General features: G+C 39.1%; 2 protein-coding genes across 9 annotated transcripts in view; one reads left to right on the top strand and one right to left on the bottom strand.

Moving 5' to 3' along the window:
• The window catches only part of DNAJA1 (DnaJ heat shock protein family (Hsp40) member A1), an 11,855-nt gene extending 5,876 nt beyond the window's left edge, over positions 1–5,979 (bottom strand). Inside the window, exons 1-7 of one of the 6 annotated variants that reach the window (XM_023524029.1) lie at positions 5,851–5,958; positions 5,349–5,406; positions 5,109–5,171; positions 4,633–4,774; positions 4,303–4,480; positions 2,144–2,248; positions 1,213–1,440 (exon numbers count right to left, since the gene is read on the bottom strand). In XM_023524029.1, coding sequence (XP_023379797.1) covers positions 1,213–1,440; positions 2,144–2,248; positions 4,303–4,480; positions 4,633–4,764 — 643 coding nt within the window. In that variant the 5' untranslated portion in view covers positions 4,765–4,774; positions 5,109–5,171; positions 5,349–5,406; positions 5,851–5,958. Of the gene's footprint in view, positions 1–1,212; positions 1,441–2,143; positions 2,249–4,302; positions 4,481–4,632; positions 4,775–5,037; positions 5,172–5,348; positions 5,407–5,850 lie in introns of those variants that run through there. The other 5 variants (XM_011381378.2, XM_011381381.2, XM_023524028.1 and 2 more) reach the window with 5 other exon arrangements.
• Positions 5,980–6,133: 154 nt separating this feature from the next.
• APTX (aprataxin) overlaps positions 6,134–18,701 on the top strand; it is a 35,629-nt gene continuing 23,061 nt past the window's right edge. Inside the window, exons 1-4 of one of the 3 annotated variants that reach the window (XM_023524031.1) lie at positions 6,134–6,582; positions 6,797–6,833; positions 13,556–13,638; positions 15,065–15,141. The gene's annotated coding sequence lies outside the window, so the exon portion shown is untranslated. The remainder of the gene's footprint in view (positions 6,583–6,796; positions 6,834–13,555; positions 13,639–15,064; positions 15,142–18,701) is intronic. The other 2 variants (XM_011381387.2, XM_023524033.1) reach the window with 2 other exon arrangements.

The raw sequence follows: 18,701 nt of genomic DNA, 5'->3' as shown, positions 1-18,701 counted from the left end.
GTAGTTATTTCCTGATAATTTTCTGAATTGATGATCAGTGAGGTCATCCAACAAGAGCACCTTTTCATGTTTTGTTACAGAAAATATCGAATCTATATAAACGTAGCCAATAGTACAATTCCTATATATCTATTAATCTAGGTATCAACTCATGACTAATATTTCACATATACTTTCACCTACATATGTGAAGCAAAACCCAGATATACCAATAAACTCACAAATACTTTAGTACGTAGCTCTAAAAATATAAGGACTTAAACCACAATACCAGTATCCTACACTGACAAAACTAAACAACCTGGCTTTAATCATTCATGGGGCAGCAATGTGGCTGTCTCGTTACACTAGTGAAACAAATACATCTAAGTTTTGCTGGTTGTTCCATTACTGTAGAGTATGGGTAAGTGCAGAATAAATGGCTTCACTTGCAATTAATGCCCTCCTAAGTACATACTGTTGGTAGCAACAGGGGAACATCTTACTGGAGGGGAAAAACTGAAACCTACTAAACATAAGCCAATTAAGAAAAAAAAAATAGAAGGCAGTTATTATGATTCATATGGGAGAAAATTAATGCAGAGGCTTAAGCTATTTGAGATGTATATATTGAGATGTTCATATTAACAGCTCCAAATCAGAATTCAGAGTATATAACTAGTTTCATTTTAAAAGTCAAGTCTCAAATTACCATGTTATTTAAGAATAGCAAATTAGAGAATTTACTCTGAAGTTATATAAATTTGAAAAAAATCAATATTCATAATCTGAGTTCCTACAAATCAACAAAACATTAGAAAAAGTTCAAGAGAATATTAATTTTAATGAGCCCCCCCATTCAACTAAATCCCCTTTCTCCCAAATCCTTCAAAGTACACATATCCCTCAACTGAGTGAGTCTTAAGGAACTTAATGCGTGCAAAAAACTGCAAGAAAAAAAAGGTGGAGGAACTACTGATTTAATGAAAAAGGAGTCTGGAACGCTATTCAATCGTTCACTGATGTCAGTATTCTATTTAGTAAGGCGATCCCAAATGTATTCCCTATAAATGCATAAAAATGTCTAGACGGAAAAAGATCATTTACTACATAGCTAAGATATCTTTGGGTGGTAACATCACACACATCTAACCCTACTGACAACCATTTTGAACAATTATAAAATGTAATGTTAATAAGTACTCAAGAATTTAGAAATGGCTGAGAACTTACCTTTGTCAATATGAACTTCTAGAATCTTCTTCTCTCGGACTATCTTTCTTCCATTGCAGCTTTTACATCTATCTTTAGGACTGATCCGTTCCCCATGGCCCTGGCACTCCATGCACACAGACTGAATTTGCTGAACCATTCCAGGTCCTATCTGATGAATTCTTATTTGCATCCCAGTACCTCGGCAATTGGGACAGCACTCTACTGCTCCTTTCTTACCACCTCGGCCTAATAGTTAAAAAAAATATTAAATTATGTTTGCTTTGTGTTGGATACAATAATCAATGTTTTAACAAGATAGTTCCTAAACACTACACTTTATTAATATTTGCAAGGTGTGATGGAATGCTGCCCTAAGACCTATAATTTAGCCCTTTTGACAAAATATAGCTGTAATCAGCTTCAGTTATCTATAAACATAAACACTGTTTCCAAGGAGCCATTTCAGAATTTTGAATTTTATACACATGCTCCCAAAGCACAATTCATAGGACATACTTTACCTGTTAGATGAGAACATTTTAGTTTTTAGAAGGTACTGTATATTCAACAAATAATTTGTTCTTATAAAAAGCTTAGAGATTCACAGCTAACTTGTCCCTAAACAACTGAGAGTCCAAAAAGAGGGCACTGTTTAAATATTGGACAATGAAGCCACTGAAATGATTTTTAGAGAAAACGTGTTTGTCTCTGACCAATGTTGAGGCAAAAAAAAATGACACCAAATTATATTGATCCAAACTACATTTAAAATATCCACATAAAAAAGTGCTGATATTTTACCAGTATTTCTCTAGGTGGTACATTTAGATGGTTTTCTTTATACCAGCATTCTCTTAAGATTTAGGTGGTATATTATTTGCCAGCTTTGTATCTCCGGAAAGGCTTCAATTCCATTTTAAGTTATACTGAAGATGTTAAAAGACCATACCTTCACATTTGTCACAAATCACATTCTTTTGCAGAGCTAGTTTTCTTGTTGCACCATTATATAAATCTTCTAAGGTTACTGAGAGTTGATGCACAACATTTTTACCTAGAACAAAATATTGCTCATTAAAAATCTAAGATGCTGCATTTTGTGTTCAATGCACTATAAAATGGTAAAGGATAATGAAAGATGAGGCTCACAGCGTATACCTGTTGAGTACCTATTATATACCTAGAATGTTGGCCACGTTATCAACACATGATCATCAAACTGTAACATAATTTCAGATGAAGAAAATTAGGTGAGATTAAGTAATTTATCTAATAATGTAGTTCTGGCCATCTTACGAACTATGGCAATCAAAAATATTAACTGCAAAATCACTTGAAAACCAATGTTATTTAAACAGACACATTTCACAATAATTATTCTAACTGCATTTCTTTTCTTTTACTTACTATGATATTAAGCAACATGGCCTATTACTTCATCCAAAAATTCTCCAGCATACTGTTCCAGCTAATCAAGATTGGCCAGGAAAGCTGATGTACAATATCAATTCCTATTTCTTCCTGAAGCAGGAACAGTACATTTATTGCTTGGCCAGCACTAGTTTAAAGGCTAGATTTTTCATATCCTTTATCATAGTGCTGTCCAAAATAACTTTCTAAAGTGGTGGAAACATTTTATATCTGTGCTACCTATCCAACACAATAACAAATAGTCACATATAGCTTTTGAGCACATATGCCTCTTGCAGTTAAGGAACTGAATTTTTGTCTTTGTTTTATCACCTAAATTTAACATGGCCAATGGCTACAAAAGACTGTCATATCTCAGAATGGAAAGTAAAAAGTGAAGATCACATGAGGACACTGAGGCTACAGAAATGAAGTCACCTGCCAATGGTTATTAAGTTCCTAGCTAGTGATTCTTCCATGAGGACTTTATCCACCACAAAACAGTACCACCTTATGCCTAAGTGCAAAAAGTTCTCAAACTCCTATATGCAGAACATGTTTGTTAGGAACATTTTTAGTTTCCAATAAAGTGTGACGTATCATCAATTATATCTGTTCTGCTCCTAGCTCTACCTGTGGGTTCTGTTATCACAAATACAGTCCCATGTAGTTGTTTCCAGCATGCTGAAAGCTGCCCTTCTTACTTTAGCTTTATCGAGCTGGGAGTATAGGGAAGGAAAAAAAAAAAGTCTTTGTTTAATTAGGCAAGTATTTTCTGTTATCACACACAAAAACTGACCTTTCATTGAGCTAAATTACATAGAAGAGTTTGCTAGTCAATTCACTATTCAAAAATAAATTAAAAAATAAACACTACTTTTCTGTGGGACAAACCATACTAGGCAATTGATTTTGATTGCAAACTGTCTTGAGGTAAATTTCTTAAAAATAAAAACATCTTTCGAGAAAAAAGTAAATTTACAATTTTCAGTCTTTCTGAACTTTAAAAAGCTCAAAGTGAAATTTAATGGTTTGCCTATTCCTTATTTGATGGGCTCTACCCATTAGCCCTTGTTTGTGTAAACTACAGCGGGAACAAAGTGAGATTGAATGGAACACTGTATTCCTGTAAAGAATAGTTCTACAGCCAGGCAATGACAGTTCTGATATTAAGGGCACGTATTTTGATACAACAAAGCTGAAGGAAAATTAAACAGATTGCACGTTATTTAGACATAATTCTATATTCCAATCCTGACTTTACCAATGCCTTGCTTCATATAACCACGAGGCAAGTTTAGGTTTCTGAACTTTAACTCCCTTCCAACTGAGTAAGGCCTCAGTACCTCCCACTAGGTGGTGGTGGTGGGTGTCAAGTAAAATTTGTTCTGTATGTAAAAAAGGCTTTGAAAATTATGTTTCTATACTTTTTCCTTTAATGCTTGATAACCTTATTGAAGTGTGGTATGTACCTAAGAGCTATGGAAGGACTCACGTGTTAACGCTGGATTGGTTTAGCTAATTTTAGTGACATCAAATCTCGTTTAAAAAGAACTATACCATAAATCAAAATGGCAGTTTCCAGTTTGCAACATTATACCAACATGTAAATCAACACTTAAAACAGGTGACTTCTCAAGAATTTGCTCTGACCAAGGGCTACTTTGAAGTGCTACATGTGGACCAGATTATTCTTACCTCTTCTTTCTCTCTGCATTCTTCCTCCTCCTCCAAAAAACATATCAAAGATGTCCATGGGGGAGCCAAAACCACCACCTGCTCCACCTTCTTTAATCGCCTGTTCTCCTCCTTTGTCATATAATTCTCTTTTCTTTGCATCAGAGAGCACTTCATAAGCTTGAGAAATCTGTTTAAACTGTTTGAGAAAAGGGGAATAAATCCTGCTTACAAAAAAGCATCACATAGCATAGCCACTACATTAGACATACTTAATTTCAGGTTGTAATGAACTATCATACATATGATGAAATATTCAGCTATGTTTATGCGTATGAATACAAAACTTGCCTTCTCTCCTTCATTTGGATTCTTATCAGGGTGGTACTTCAAGGCCAACTTCCTGTAAGCCTTTTTCAATTCTTCCTGGGTGGCATTGGGTTTGACTCCCAAAACATCATAGTAAGTGGTTTCTTTCACCATTTTTGACAGCCTGAAATAAAATACAATTTTAGCCGACTTTCAACCGGTAGTTTCAATGAGTAAAATCAGAGTTAAGGCAAAGAAATCTATTATTTACCAAATCTGATAAGAACCCCGCCTTCCACAAACTTCACAGAGTAACAATTCTTTTGATAATTTAATTGTAAATTCTAACAAACTAAATAGAAGCTAATAACTATTAGGGAATAACTCAAAAGCCTCTTTCTATAACAGCTGGTTCCCACTCTCCCCCACGATAGCCTCCATACTAACGCGACTATTATCTGGATTTCTCCTGTTTCCCTTTCCCAGCAGTGACGGAAGTAATCAAAAGGAGAACTAACAGGTTCAGTCCATCGGTTACTACATTATCATTGTTTCTGGTAAATCCGATTGAGCCACACACTCTATAGAAAAAAAATAAACATCTGGGTACAAGGGAGGCAGGGAGTGGTTTGTGAAATTGATTAAGACCGCCAGCTTCCCTCCCCCTCAATCCTGAAGATGTTTCCCAATCACAGAACTCATAAGCTCCTCCACTTTGACCACCGAACCCCTCGCCCCCGCAAGCCAGGGTAGCTTACACGTCGTTGGGTTCCCTTCTGCACTTGACGCCGACCGTTACCGTTTCCTTTTCTCTCTCTCACCCAGAATCGAAGGGGTGGGAGAAGTCCAGCCCTCAACAAAGAGGAGGGGAGACCGGAGAAGCGAAACTGTAGCCTCCGCCCCGTTCCTCCCGCAGCCCCTCGCCCTTGGCTCCTTCTGCGCGTGCGCACAGAGTCGCCCACCCCCACCAGGGAGAGCGGGGGGAGGGGGCGCGCACGGAGGAAAAGCCTAAGGCGGCAGGTCCTTGGAGACCTCAGGGAGGTTGAGTAGTGGGCGAAGCTTCGTGAACGGTCTCGGGCCGGGGATAGTTTGTCAGGGTACCACACCAGCCCTCCACAAAGGGAATCGTGGATCCTGGAACCAACAACCCTCCCGCCCACGCGGAGCCAACCGCCTCCGGACCGCGGCTCCATCTGGCTTCCCAGCGATGCCAATGTCGCCAGCCTTGGTTCGTGGGAAAGCACAAGAGCTGAAACTCACCGGTGAGCAGGCCGAGGCCGGTGTGGGGGAGCGGGAAGGAGCGCGTCGCTGTGCGCAGCTCGGGCAGCGGCCGCTCCTCCGCCTCTCGCCCAGCGTTCTGGAAAGTTCCTCCCGGTGCGCTGCAGCCGTCTTTTGTAGCCGAGCCCAGGCGCGTCACCCGCCGGAAGTCCCGCCCCTCCCGCCGCTGCCACCGCCCGGCGGTTACCTGGGCAACCGCGCGGGGGAGCTCGGGCTGCGGTGGGCTGTGCTGAAGGGCCTTGTGGGAGTGGGCGTGAGCCCGGGTTTCTCGCGCTCCTGGAACTTTCTGGAGCCTCTTCCACTCGGTTGGCCGGAGAGTGAGCAAATCTCCGGCGGGAGCGGGGATAGCCCAGGAGCGCTGCAATTATGAGCTAACTCGGGGTTCCCAAATCAGTGGCGTGGCGGTCGCCGCCGCCTGCGAGGACTGCGAGGGCCCCGGAACAGGACCGCGGGGCGGGCGCTGTATGCGGAACGGGATACTTTCAGAACAAAGCCGTGCTCCACCTCCACTCCGCTGCCCCCTCATTTACCTCTTTCGGCGTCTCTTACCGGCTGGTTCTTTAACCCTGAGGTTCTGGGAACCCACTAATCAAGAAATGCTGAGCAAGATGGGCCTGGGCCCCAGAGCAGTCTCACAGGCCTTGGATCTTGCTCCTTTTCGCGCGCAGTCTATGGCCCCTTAATTCTACGTGCGAAGTTGGAAGAGCTCTTTGTGTAAGCCCAGGCTCTCGTACTCTCGTTATCTGCCTTGGGTCTTGCTGTCTCCTACACAGTGGGCTCAGGGCAGCGCCAAACAGGGAAACTTTTGCAATACTTTTGAGCAAACAGGGCCGTGAACTTGTTTCTGGCCAGGCGTTCACCTGGTTTGGCTCTGTGAAGATACAGAATTGCACAAAGAATGCTAACGTATTTTATTTGACTTTTTAAGGTCCCACCAGTCTGAACCTGCATCTACAGTCTGCAAAGTGAGTCCCTGGGCTTTCAAACGTTGGGAGGGGGTATATTGGAAAATGAAGTCAGTCTCAAGTAACACAATAAACGTAGAAATACTATCTAGCTTCAAGAAAGCTGGAGATGAAAAGTTGCAAAAGCCCGGTTTACATCGCTTATATTTTTAGTGGGGAGACAGACAAATCGACGAACTATGAAGGAACCACGTGATACAGGTCCGCAGGGGGAAACTCCTATATTAATCTGATGAAACGGGGAAAACTTCCCTGGGAGAGTGGCAGTTGAGCTGAGTTTTAAAGAAGGGAGAAGAGCTTTCGCAACAAAGGACAAGGTACAAAGGAAAGCTAAGGTTAAGGTGTGAAAGAATATGAGGTTTTAATCAAATTTCAAGTAATTGGATATAGCCAGAGCTAAGTGGGCTGAAATGGCAGGAGGTGAGGCTTCAGGACGAGTTGGGGTACACCTCTTGGTAAATCTTGCTTAACTAGGGATTTTGAACTTGACCCTGGAGGCATGCCAATGTGTATCTCCTCACAGCCTTACCTCTTTTGATTAAATTGGGCACTCCAGTTGCACTGAGCTATCTGCAGTTTCCCAAATGCAATTTTTCACCTACGTGCTTTTGCTCTGGTTGTCAAACACCCAGTTTTTCCAATCTTAGTTGTTACCTTTTCAAATATTACCTTTGGTATAAAGTTTTTAAACCAGTAGTTAAAAGTATGATACTGCAGGGCAGGATACTAGGGCTTGGTAATATAAAAATCAGGTAAGTCATGGCCCTTGCCTTCAAGGAGTTCACCACTAAAGAATGAATTGTGTGATAAATTCCCATACGAGAGGACAATTGGGGTGCTGAGTAGGGAAACCTTGCACCGTCTAAATGAGTATCCCAGGCTGAGAGAACAGCAGAACAATAATAAATATTGTACCTATGTTGTGTAGGCATTGTAGTCCTAAAGTCCCTACTTTGATGTAACAATTTTCTGAATCTGACACTGGTTAAGCATATGACAAGCATCAGAATAGTGTATATCCAAACACTTGAAGAGTTTCCATAATAAATCTTACCATGTCTAGTGTTTTCTTAAATATAACCATGTTTAGTGTTTCTTTTTGCTGGCAGAACCCAGTTGAAATCCCCACAACTTTTAGATGGAAGAGATATATAAACATGATACCATCTTGAGGCTGTCAACATAAGGCTATTAAATGCGATACTGAAAATACTTTTAAAATTTGCAAGCTCGTTGAGCATAATTCTTTATTAACAATAACGAGCATAAAAAATTAACTAAGTAAAGGAAAACTATGTACTTTTTTGCTTGTATGTGCATAGAATAGTTCAGAAGGCTACCCCAAAACTTGTAATATGGTTGCTTGTGGGGAGATCTGGGTGCTGGGCAAAGGCCAATGGGAGGGAGACATTTCGCAAAATACTCTTGTAACTTTGGAAATAGCCATTTTACTGTAGTACTTATTTAAAAATTAAATTATATATACTCCGTTTGACACTTTTTTCTTCATAGAAATTTATCTCAGTGGTGCTGAAAATAGGTCCTGATGAATATTCTAGTTTTTCATAATAGAAGTTAACACTTTTAAGAAGCATTTTTATTTACATAAAATACAAGCACTTTACCAATAATTTAGTATGTGACCTTTTTTGTAAAGAAATGGAATCATATAATGCTATTTGCCACTTGCTGTTTTCACTGAATTTACTGTCATCACGTTAGGATAAATAAATCTACCTTGTTATTTTTAATGACTTCGTAGTATGTAGGATGCAGGCACTATATTTTCCATTCCCCTATTGATGAACATGTTGGCAATTTCTAATGTTTTACAAACAATGCTAAATATTGTTGAGAAATCCTCAAATACAGCTTTGGGCACTCATGCAAGTATTTCTGTAAGATGGACATCTAGAATTGAAATTTTTAGGTGAATGCAGTTTTAAAATTGTAATAAATAAATTTACATTTTACTCCCAGCAGTGTTTCAGTGGGCCTTGCCCATATGGGGGATTCTGTCTTTTTTCTTTTTTTTTTAAGTCTTTGCTAACCATAGAGATAAAAGACATTTTAATGCCTATGAGGCTTAGTTCCCCTCAATGCTCCTCCTTTTTACAATTTTCCTGGCATTTTCTAGTGTGTTTATTCTTCCAGATGAATGTAGGAATATTTCTGGTAGATTCCCCCAATCCCACTGTGATTATGATTGTGATTACAGTGCTTTTATATATCAGTTTGGGGAAAATTAAAATGTTTATGATGTTGAACCTTCCTTTTTTTCAATGGTGTGCTTGGTTAACTTTCAGTAACCTGTGACCAGATCACATGACCATGCAGGGAGCTGGAGATGGCTGAAAGCATGGCAGGAGCCAAGTCATAAGAACTCAAGCACTATGTTATTCGAATTTTATCTTGAAAGCTCTTGAAAAATACTGGAAGATTTTAAGGATGGGGTGATATAACCTCTAACAACTGACTTTTTTTTTCTTTGAGCACCTGTCAGGCACTGCGCTAAACTCTACAAATGTCATTTTAAAATCCTCATAGCAACTCTGTTTCACAGCTGATTTGAATATATTTACTTTTTAGAACTGTCATTTAGGTGCTAATGTGAAGGGTAGTTTCTTGCAAGCTCTTATGGTGAAAAATAGGACTAGTAAGTGATAAGGCCTAAATAGAAATGGAGAGGGAGGGAAATATAAAGGTGGAATCTGCAGGTCATGGTGACTGGATGCAGAAGTGAGGGAGAAGTCATAACTAACATCCCACTTTCTGGCCTGAGCAATAGGATGGTTGGAGATACCCTTCCTGAGATGCGGAGCCCAGAAAGAGGAGGAAGAGGAGGCTGTGGTGGGGGCAGAATTGGGGAAGGTGGAAGTTAGTCCAGTTTTAGATGTGTAAAATTACCTTTTTTCTTTGAAAAGGAGAGAAACGTTTTATTGGAAAGCACAAAATGGAAGTAAATCGTGGCCAAAATGCTATTTTCATGCTTGTATAAATTAAATTTTTTGCAACATTTAGATTTTAATTGACTGTGGGGCCTATTGGGGCAGGAATTTTTTTTGTATCACCGATTTGTTCTGGTTCTCTTGTGACTAAACATGGTTTCAGTCTTATTTATGAGCTGTTCTCTTGCCTTGCAACCCCCACCCCCCAATTGTTATTTTTTAAATAAACTTAATTTTAGAATAGTTTTAGATTTACAGGAACATTACAGGCATAGTATAGAGAGTTTCTGTATATCTGGCACTCAGTTTTCCCTGTTGTCAACATCTTACGTTAAAATCATGCAGTTGTCACAACTAATGAACCATTGTTGGTTCATTATTATTATTAGTGAAAATCCATTCTTTATTTGAATTTCCTTAGTTTTTAATTAATGTCCCTTTTCTGTTCGAGGACCCCATCCAGGATATTGCATTACTTTTAGTCGTCATGTCTCCAGGGCTCCTTTTGACTGTGACAGTTTCTTAGATTTTCCTTATTTTTGATAACCTTGACAGTTTTCAGAAGTACTGGCCAGGTATTTTGTAGACCGTCCTTCAATTTGGGTTTGTCTAATGTTTCTCTCATAGCAAAGTTCTAGTTTCATCAAATCATATCCAGAATACATACTATGAACATGACTTTTCACCGTTGATGTTGACCTTGATCACCTGGCTGAGGTAATGTTTGTCAGGTTTCTTCATTGTGAAGTTACTTCTCCTTTTCTATACTGTACCCTTTAGAAGGAAGTCTTATTCATTTTTATGTTATTGGTATGAAGGCATGGTCCAGTGCAGAGTAGTGTTTGTTGAACTGAATTGGGTCCGTTTTATTTTGTAAGTCTCAACAAATGTTCTGCCAGATAATTTTCTCTATCAATAAAAAAATAAAAATTAGGATATTTGAATAATTTGTCCAAAGTCACACAGTATGTGGTCAAATTGGAATTTGAACCTAGTCTTTCTGAATGTAAAGCATGTGGTCTCCCATATTATCTGGCCTTAGAGAGGATTGTATTTACTTTGGCCACCTTCCCTAAGTATTTGTAATGCAAAAATGTCCTTAAATAATGGGTTAGATCCTTCATAGAAATTTAATTCCTTAATAATTCATCTTTTTTGAAGTTATGCTTTAGAAGTCTTAGCCTTGAATTGGGGAGACCTCTGTGCCCTATATTGCTTGATCCAATTTTAATGGAATATCTTTTAATTCCCTATAGAATTTTGAAGGGTAGATTACAGCAGGGCCTTACTGGGAAAATTGGTACCAGTTAGGATGCTATTACAGTAGTATAGGACTGGCTATGTAATTTGTGAGACAGTGCAAAATGAAAATATAGGGCCCCTTGTTTGAAAATTATTGAGAATTTCAAGACATTGACAGCAGAGCATTAAACCAAGCATGGGGCCCTTCTAAGCATGAGACCCTGTGTGACTGCACAGGTCACAAGTCCATGAACTTGGTCCATCAGTAGTAGAAGTAGTAGGAAAAGAGAGCCAATATTAAAGAAGTGGAAGTGGTAATGGAGACTAGAGGGTAGTAACAATATAGTAAAGAGGTAAACCTGAGGAATTGTTGCATTGATTAGATGTGGTAGGTGAATGGGCAGACAAAATATGGAATATAAAGTTTCTGATTGGGTAAGGCTGTAGACTGACACAGGAAATCAAAGAGGACCAGATTGGCCTTCAGGGGAAAACGAGTTCAGTTTTAAACGTATTCACATCCAGTTGTAGATATTTAGGAAGCGCTTGGGTATATAAGTATCCATAGAAAAAGCTGTGGCACTCACTCCCAACTGATAGTACTACTTACTTATCTCTGAGGTTGAAGACCAAGATGGAGGGTAGTAATTGGTTGGAGACTTTAACCTTTTAAAGTATTCATATATTTCTTGTATAATTGAGAAATAGTTTTATTTATGAAAGTGAAGTCGCAAAGTGTTACTGTATTTATAAGAGAAATAGAGTCAATCTGAAACTAAAAGTTTCAAAAAGTTTATAGTAAAGGAATTTATGGTAGTAATAGATTTGCAGCCACATTTTCTCTTACCAGTACCATAGTACATGCGATTTAAAATAGGCTTTTAGTTTACTGTTGACTTTTTTTGAGCAACCACAATCTCTTGGTTGCTCTACAGGGTGTATAACTTTAAAAACCTACATTAAACTTTACTTTTATCTCATATCTATGTTTTTTGATAACTGGCATGTGAGCATTTTCATATTTTATTTTGTAATTCTCCTTTCTATTACTTGTGTATTTTCTCTTGGGGGAGGTTGTAGGGCAGTAAGGAAATCCTGAAGATGGAAGTCAGAAGCTCAGGTTTAATTCTGCCTTTGCCTCCTATTGGCTGTGTGTTCTTGGGAAAATTACCCAGTTTCTGTAAGCATGGTTTCCTTATTGGTAAAATGGAGATGAAATTAACTTTATTAGGGAAGCGAGAATTAAATGAGACTATAAGTGGAAGTTCTTTGTAAACTCTAAATTTTAAAAATTCATACCTTTTAACTCTGCACCCAGGGCCCTTAGTGAGCCTCCCACCTCCTCCCCAGATTCATCTCCAACAGCCAACCTTCTCAAACTTTTTTTTTGCTGTGACTAGACATCCCTTATACATCCCAACTCCTTCATTTTGCTTTGATTTATTTATTTAATCAACAAAGGTTTGTTGAGCACCTTGCCTCCCTCAGGTCTTTGTTTAAATATCATCTCAGTGAGACCTACAATATCTACTCTATTCTGAGTTGTAATCTGCTGCTCCTCAGCACTCCCAATCCTCCTTAACCTGCTCTACTTTTTCTTTTTTCCATTGCACTTATGACATAACACAATATTTACTTATTGTCTCTTCTCTTCACACCCCTTCCCAAAAGAATTTAAATATCATTTGGGCAGGGATCTTTGTTTTATGATATATCCCAGGCATCTAGAACAGAGCCTGGTACACAGCAGGTACTGAATCAGAGGTATTTATTGAGTGAATGAATGAATGAATGAATGAATGAATGAATATGCATTGTGCCAGACTTTTAGCTGGTCTTTGGGTATGTAGTTGTGAAAAAGAAGAGCTGGTTGCTGCCCTCACTGACTATCCAGCCTAGCATTATAGTCTGGTGGTTTTTTTTGCCTGGCTGGGCTGCCCTCCTCTGAGACATGTCAATGACTAATGGCTGAGTTCAGATTAGCCTTTCCTCTTAGCAGTGAACAATTTTCAGGTAATTTTGCTTTTAAGCTTTAAGAAAAATTCTAATAGAAGGGCAGGGAGAGAGTAATGTGTTCTATTTAGTTGCTCTAAAAGTCAACAATTTTCCCTAATGTGAGGACAGAATGAAAGTATTTTCTTTAAAGTGCCCGGCCTTGTAGATAGTTGAAAGAGGTCATGGGAGTATGTCTGATTTAATTATCTCCTTCCTTCCTTCCCTTCCTTCCTTCCTTCTTCCTGAAGGAAAATGGTTGTAATTTTCCATACTATTGAAAATTGAGAGGACATGCAGTAAACATTTATTGCTGTCTTTTGGTATGCTTTATCCGAGTGGAATGCTTTATCCATGAAATCCTAACCTATTTCTTGAGGTCTCTGTATGTAGTTTGTCATATGAGTTTTTATATTGCTAGAACTCTTACTTAAGAGGGAAAAAAACTTAAATTGAGTACTTAAAAGATAATCTACTGATCCAGCACATTGAAAACAGTATGTCAGCAGCTATTCTTTCTTTCACCCTGTTCTTACACAGGCAACTACACTATCCAGGGAAACTCTAGGGCTGGGGATAAACCTACAAGACAGAATGAATTAAGGAAGAATACTGCTGCACAGGTATGCAAATGAAGTAAATGATTTTTAATATCCCTGCCAAATCCGAGACTCTTGATCTAGATAATTTAAATTCTTAAATGCCGTTTGTCCTTATTTATTTGAGAAATCCAGTTGAGAACATTTTGTGTGTATATATTTTCTAGATTATTATTATTTTAAATCTTGACCTCATTTTGCTATCAAATATCTCCTAACAAGTTTGATATTCCATCTGAATTTCCTTCTCTGCACACAAATTCTGATGTAGATATGAATTGTTTTGCTTCATGATCTTTTTGTCAGGAAAAAATTGATGTAAGGAAACTGGTGATAGTAGCCTTAACTTGTCATAAACAATTTCTAAGGTGTAATCCCATAAATTGTGATATGACATAAAAATCTATTCTGCAGGACTTTTTTTTAGCATCTTCTTGCACTTGGTGACAACTCAGTTTTGTTTAACAATTGTTGCATTGTGAATGAACTCTAAAACATCCTCAATAAAACAAAACAAAACAAAAGAAAAATTCAGCTCAAACGACCCCCTCTGCAAGGTCTTCTCTAATGCTCTTGACTGATTTATAAGCCCTCAGTGTGCTCACATCACCCTGTGGACACATCTCTATCATAGTATTTATGTAAATATATATATAAATTATAAACATCGATGCTGTCTTCCAGAAAGAGTTCATAGCCATTTCCAAAGATACAGGAAAAACCTAAAAACAAAAAAACTCACACCAAGATGCCATACATTAAAAGTGAAGAGAATAAAGAAGTAAAAACATGGGTAGAGACAAAATAGAGCCAGGGATAAAGCTAAAAATGAATATAGGATAACCTTTACATTTGCTACAGCTGGGCCATGAATTTTTCTCTAAGCGGACAGCCTCATTGGTCCCACAATTTATGGTGTCCATAGATAAAAAAACAAACCCGTTACTCTGGAGAAGTAAAACTATTCCTGGAACTGAGATCAGATTGGACTGTCTCCCAGGGACGCTCATAAAGAGAACATTGTGTTATATGAGCAGCAGTGTTTTTGACAGCATCCCTGATAGGGTGACCATTTCACAAGGATGCCTCTTACAGCCTGATGGGAGCACACCAAAAAGCTATTCAGTGGGTTAAAATAATGCTTCTGAGGTGGAGGACTGTCTCAGTGGTGATGGCTTCCCAATGTTTTATCTCTTTCACCTAGTACAGTTATTGGCATATAGTAAGTATCAAAAAGTATTTTTTGGGTGAATGTAATGGAGAAGACTGAGTTCAAAGACTCCATCTAGAAAGGCTCACCCTGATTACCAACACCTAAAATCCTATTCCCCAACTCTGCATCCCTTTTGTAGTTATCAAGCAATATAGTCACGAAATATTTCTTCTACTGTTGAGTTAAACTGCCATTTCAATATTTTAATGAATGTTAAATTTCTCATGTCTTCTCCAGATATGGGAGTGAGGCCAGGGGCATTTGTATGTGTGTGCACACACTTTTCGTTGTTGTTGGTGCTGGTGTTGGGCCAAGTAAGTACTGTACTTATCAAACTGGGAGGCCAGTTTGCAGGGCACCTTGAGGGTACCGTTGACTTCGATCAGGCTTCCACATCCAGGCTGTCCTTCAGAGCAGAGGCAGGGCTGGTGACGGTGCCACAGTGGGCCTTTTGCCATGGGTCTCTGTGCTGAGCATCAGGAAGACCCAGTTATAGGTCATGATAGCACCGACATTTAAAGAGACTCAGGGCTGAACTAGAGGCTACAGAATCAGGGTTCTTTACAGTCCTGTAAGGGGTCTGGGGTTGAGTTGAGCTCATAGGTTGGGGTTCTGTCATTTTAGCTGGCAAAGTTAGAGGTTTGGGGGTAGGTAGGACCTGGTGTTTCTTCCTGGTGAGCATCAACACTTTTCAATTCTGTCATCTTCCTGTTGTCATTAACATTATAAAGGTGTTTCAGGGCAGGAACTTGGTCCCTATGTGCAGCTTTCTACCTGCATAGTTACAACGATGTCTTCATCATTATTAAGATATTCTTTGTCATCTGGTGTGTAACCTTATCTTGTTATCACTTCAACAGCAATCACACTGCTAGACCAGGACAAGAAACTGGGAGAGGGAGTGCAGTGGTTAAGAATATGGATTTTGATTGACAGCCTGTGCAGATCCCATCCTGTCTGGGTTTGGGGTTGCTATCTGCCTCATAAAACAAAATAGAGGGTTTGTCTTCTCTGAAAAATTTTTGTACATTGTTGGCTTTGCATCTTGGCTTTGGCATCTTCCAGGAACAGAAGGACAGGGATTGAAGCCTTATGAGTTTGGGTTTTCAGTTAAGGTGGAGAGAGAAGATAGTGACTATAACCAGAAAATCCAGGGTGGAGAAACTTGTCAGTGTTAACCTAGCCTGGGCTTCATGATAATCATAGAAGTAGATTCCTTAATAATAATAAAGTAGTAATAACATAGTTAAAAAATATATATATGAATTCTGGAAACTGACTCCCTAGGTTTAAATCCTGGCCCTGCAACAAGCAAGTTACTTATCCTTTCTGTACCTCATTTTCCTTATCTGTAAAAAGGGATAATAATAGTACCTAGCTCATATGGTTATTGTGAAGACTAAATGAGTTAATATATGTAAAGTGCTTAGAACAGTGTCTACATATAGTAAACATTATATAAGTGTTTGCTGTAATAGTGGTCATAAAAATTACTATCCTGTTGAAACAGAGGAACTAATATTGCTAGTAAGTCAACACATTGTTGATTTACTAAAATATTGATTGAGTGCCTAATGTGTGCTAGGGTCTTTTCTAGGTCTGTGAAAGAGTGTTGACTGTGACAGACATAATCCCGTCCCTTATGGAGTTTACAGATGAATGGGGGCACAGACATTAAGTTAGCAATTATACAAATATATAAGGCAGCTCTCTTATTAGGAAAGTTGACCCTTGACCCAAAGTTCAGACATTTCAGTGTTAAGAATTCAGCATACAGTAGGAATGGTGCCTTTTTTTTTTTTTTTAAAGAAAAGGGAGTGTTCCAGTTATATGATGCTTTGTGAAAAACTGCCCCCAAAATTTGTGGCTTAAAGTAACTATAGTCATTTATTTGCTCAAAATTCTGTAATTAGGGCAAGGCTTAGCAGGAATAGCTCATCTTTGTTCCATGTGGTTGCCGCTGGGATAGCTCGACTATGGCTGGAGGGTCCTTCCAAGCTGGATCACTCACATGCTGTCTGTTGGCTGAGAGCTCAGCTGCAGATGTTGGCTGGGATCCCAGTTCTCCTTCATGTGAACTCTTCACGTGGCTAAGTTGGGCTTCTCACAGCAGCTAGGTTCTGAAGAGGATCACCCGAAGGGGTAAGCACTTAAGTAAGGCTCTGCTCACATCATACTTGTTAATGTCCCATTGGCCAAAGCCAGTCCCTTGGCTAAGTACAGAGTCAGTGTGGGGATTCTGAGAGGTGAGAATCAATATGGTTTAGTAAAGTAGTAGACTACCACGGAGAGAAAGGCTAACTCTACATTGTCTAAATTTTTTTTTTTCTTTTTTTTCTCCTCAGTTGCACATGCCATATTCCCTATCTCTAAGACATGAGGGAGAAGTCACATAGGTGGGAAGTGAAGTTTCTTCTGTATCAAAAGCTTTTTGGAGAGTGGCTAAAAATTTTGTTAAAGGCCATATAATTTAGAGTGATATTATTCTATGTAAGTAGATGTTTTACTCTGGTTGAGAGTATATAAAGGAAGAAAGTAAATTTAATTAAATGGTGTTATTTTGACATGCAGAGCTGGAGTTTTGCTAGTGAAAGAATAACAAGGTAGGAGGGTCAAAGATTGTCTGAATAGTTTAAAAGTGTAGAAATACAAATTTGTTGTCAAGAGGAGGCAGACGATGATCAGGAAAGTGCCCCTGGGCATCCAGTCTGAAATGTAATGAGACAGACATATGAGAGAAAGAGCAGCTAGGTCAGTATCTGAAGAAGAGTAGAATAACTCAAAGCTAAGTCTGTGGAAGGTGAATATATGCTGGAACTGCGCCCACCAGACTGGAAGTTCCTTGAAGGGAGGAGCTGTGTCTAGCTTGTTGACTTCAGTATGTAGCTCACTGTCTAATACACAGGAGGCACTCTAAGTGGTTATTGAATGGATGCAGACGTCAAGATTTGAAGAAACTGCAATTGTAAACCATCCCCTCTCTTTAAGATCCTGGCACTATAAAGTAATTAGAATAATCTTTTTGAAAATACGTAGCTATGGGATGGTTGGAGGTGGCAGGGCTCCAAAAAAAATGTCATTCCTTTGATTAAATCCTTTGATGGTTTCCCATCTCACCTAGATGTCCACATGACTTTCTTCTTCCTTTAGGTCTGTGCTCAAAAAAGGCCTTCCATAATACACAAAATATCCTCATCGCTTTCTGTCCTGCTTTTTCTTTATGGCATTTATCCCCATGTAACCTGTATATGTCTTTGTTCGTAGCCTGCCTCTCCCTACTAGATTGTAAGCTCCTTGAAAGCAGGAACTTCATTTTGTTCACTGTGGTGGCTTCAGCACCAGCCAACAGAGAGCTAGAGCTTTTCTGAATTCATCTGCTTAGAGGCCGAGACACTGGAGAATTGTGGGATGCAGGTGTCCATGGGGACTCCTAGAGCCATGTCCCTCTTACCAGTGGGAAGAGCTGACAATGCAAAGAGCCCCGGTCCTCCTGTTCTAGGAGTTACTGCTAACTATCTATAATTGTGAGGTGGAGGACATGGACAGTACAGGATTCATGTGCTTTGGGAATGGTACCAAGGGCAGCCCCATCCATCCTTAAGTTAGCTAGAATAGTTTTCTAGCTTCCAATCCAAGAACCTTGACTGAGTAGATTCAAGAATATGAAAGAAAGCCCCTGTGTTTAAGTATGTGGTTAGGCAGTGAGTGGTGGAAGCCCATGAAAGGATTTAAGCAGGGCAATGACATGGTCATATTTATGTTTTGAAATATTTTCTTGAGCTGCAGTGTGAATGGATTGGAGGGGGCAAGAGTGAATTAGGGAGAAAAATGAAGAGCATTCCAGAGAAAATAGCATGAACATCAAAGAATGCAG

This window comes from Pteropus vampyrus, unplaced genomic scaffold (assembly GCF_000151845.1).
Source record: "Pteropus vampyrus isolate Shadow unplaced genomic scaffold, Pvam_2.0 Scaffold436, whole genome shotgun sequence".
Lineage (NCBI taxonomy): Eukaryota > Metazoa > Chordata > Mammalia > Chiroptera > Pteropodidae > Pteropus > Pteropus vampyrus.
The sequence above is the reverse complement of the archived record's forward strand: the minus strand, read 5'-3'. Positions and strand labels throughout refer to the sequence as shown.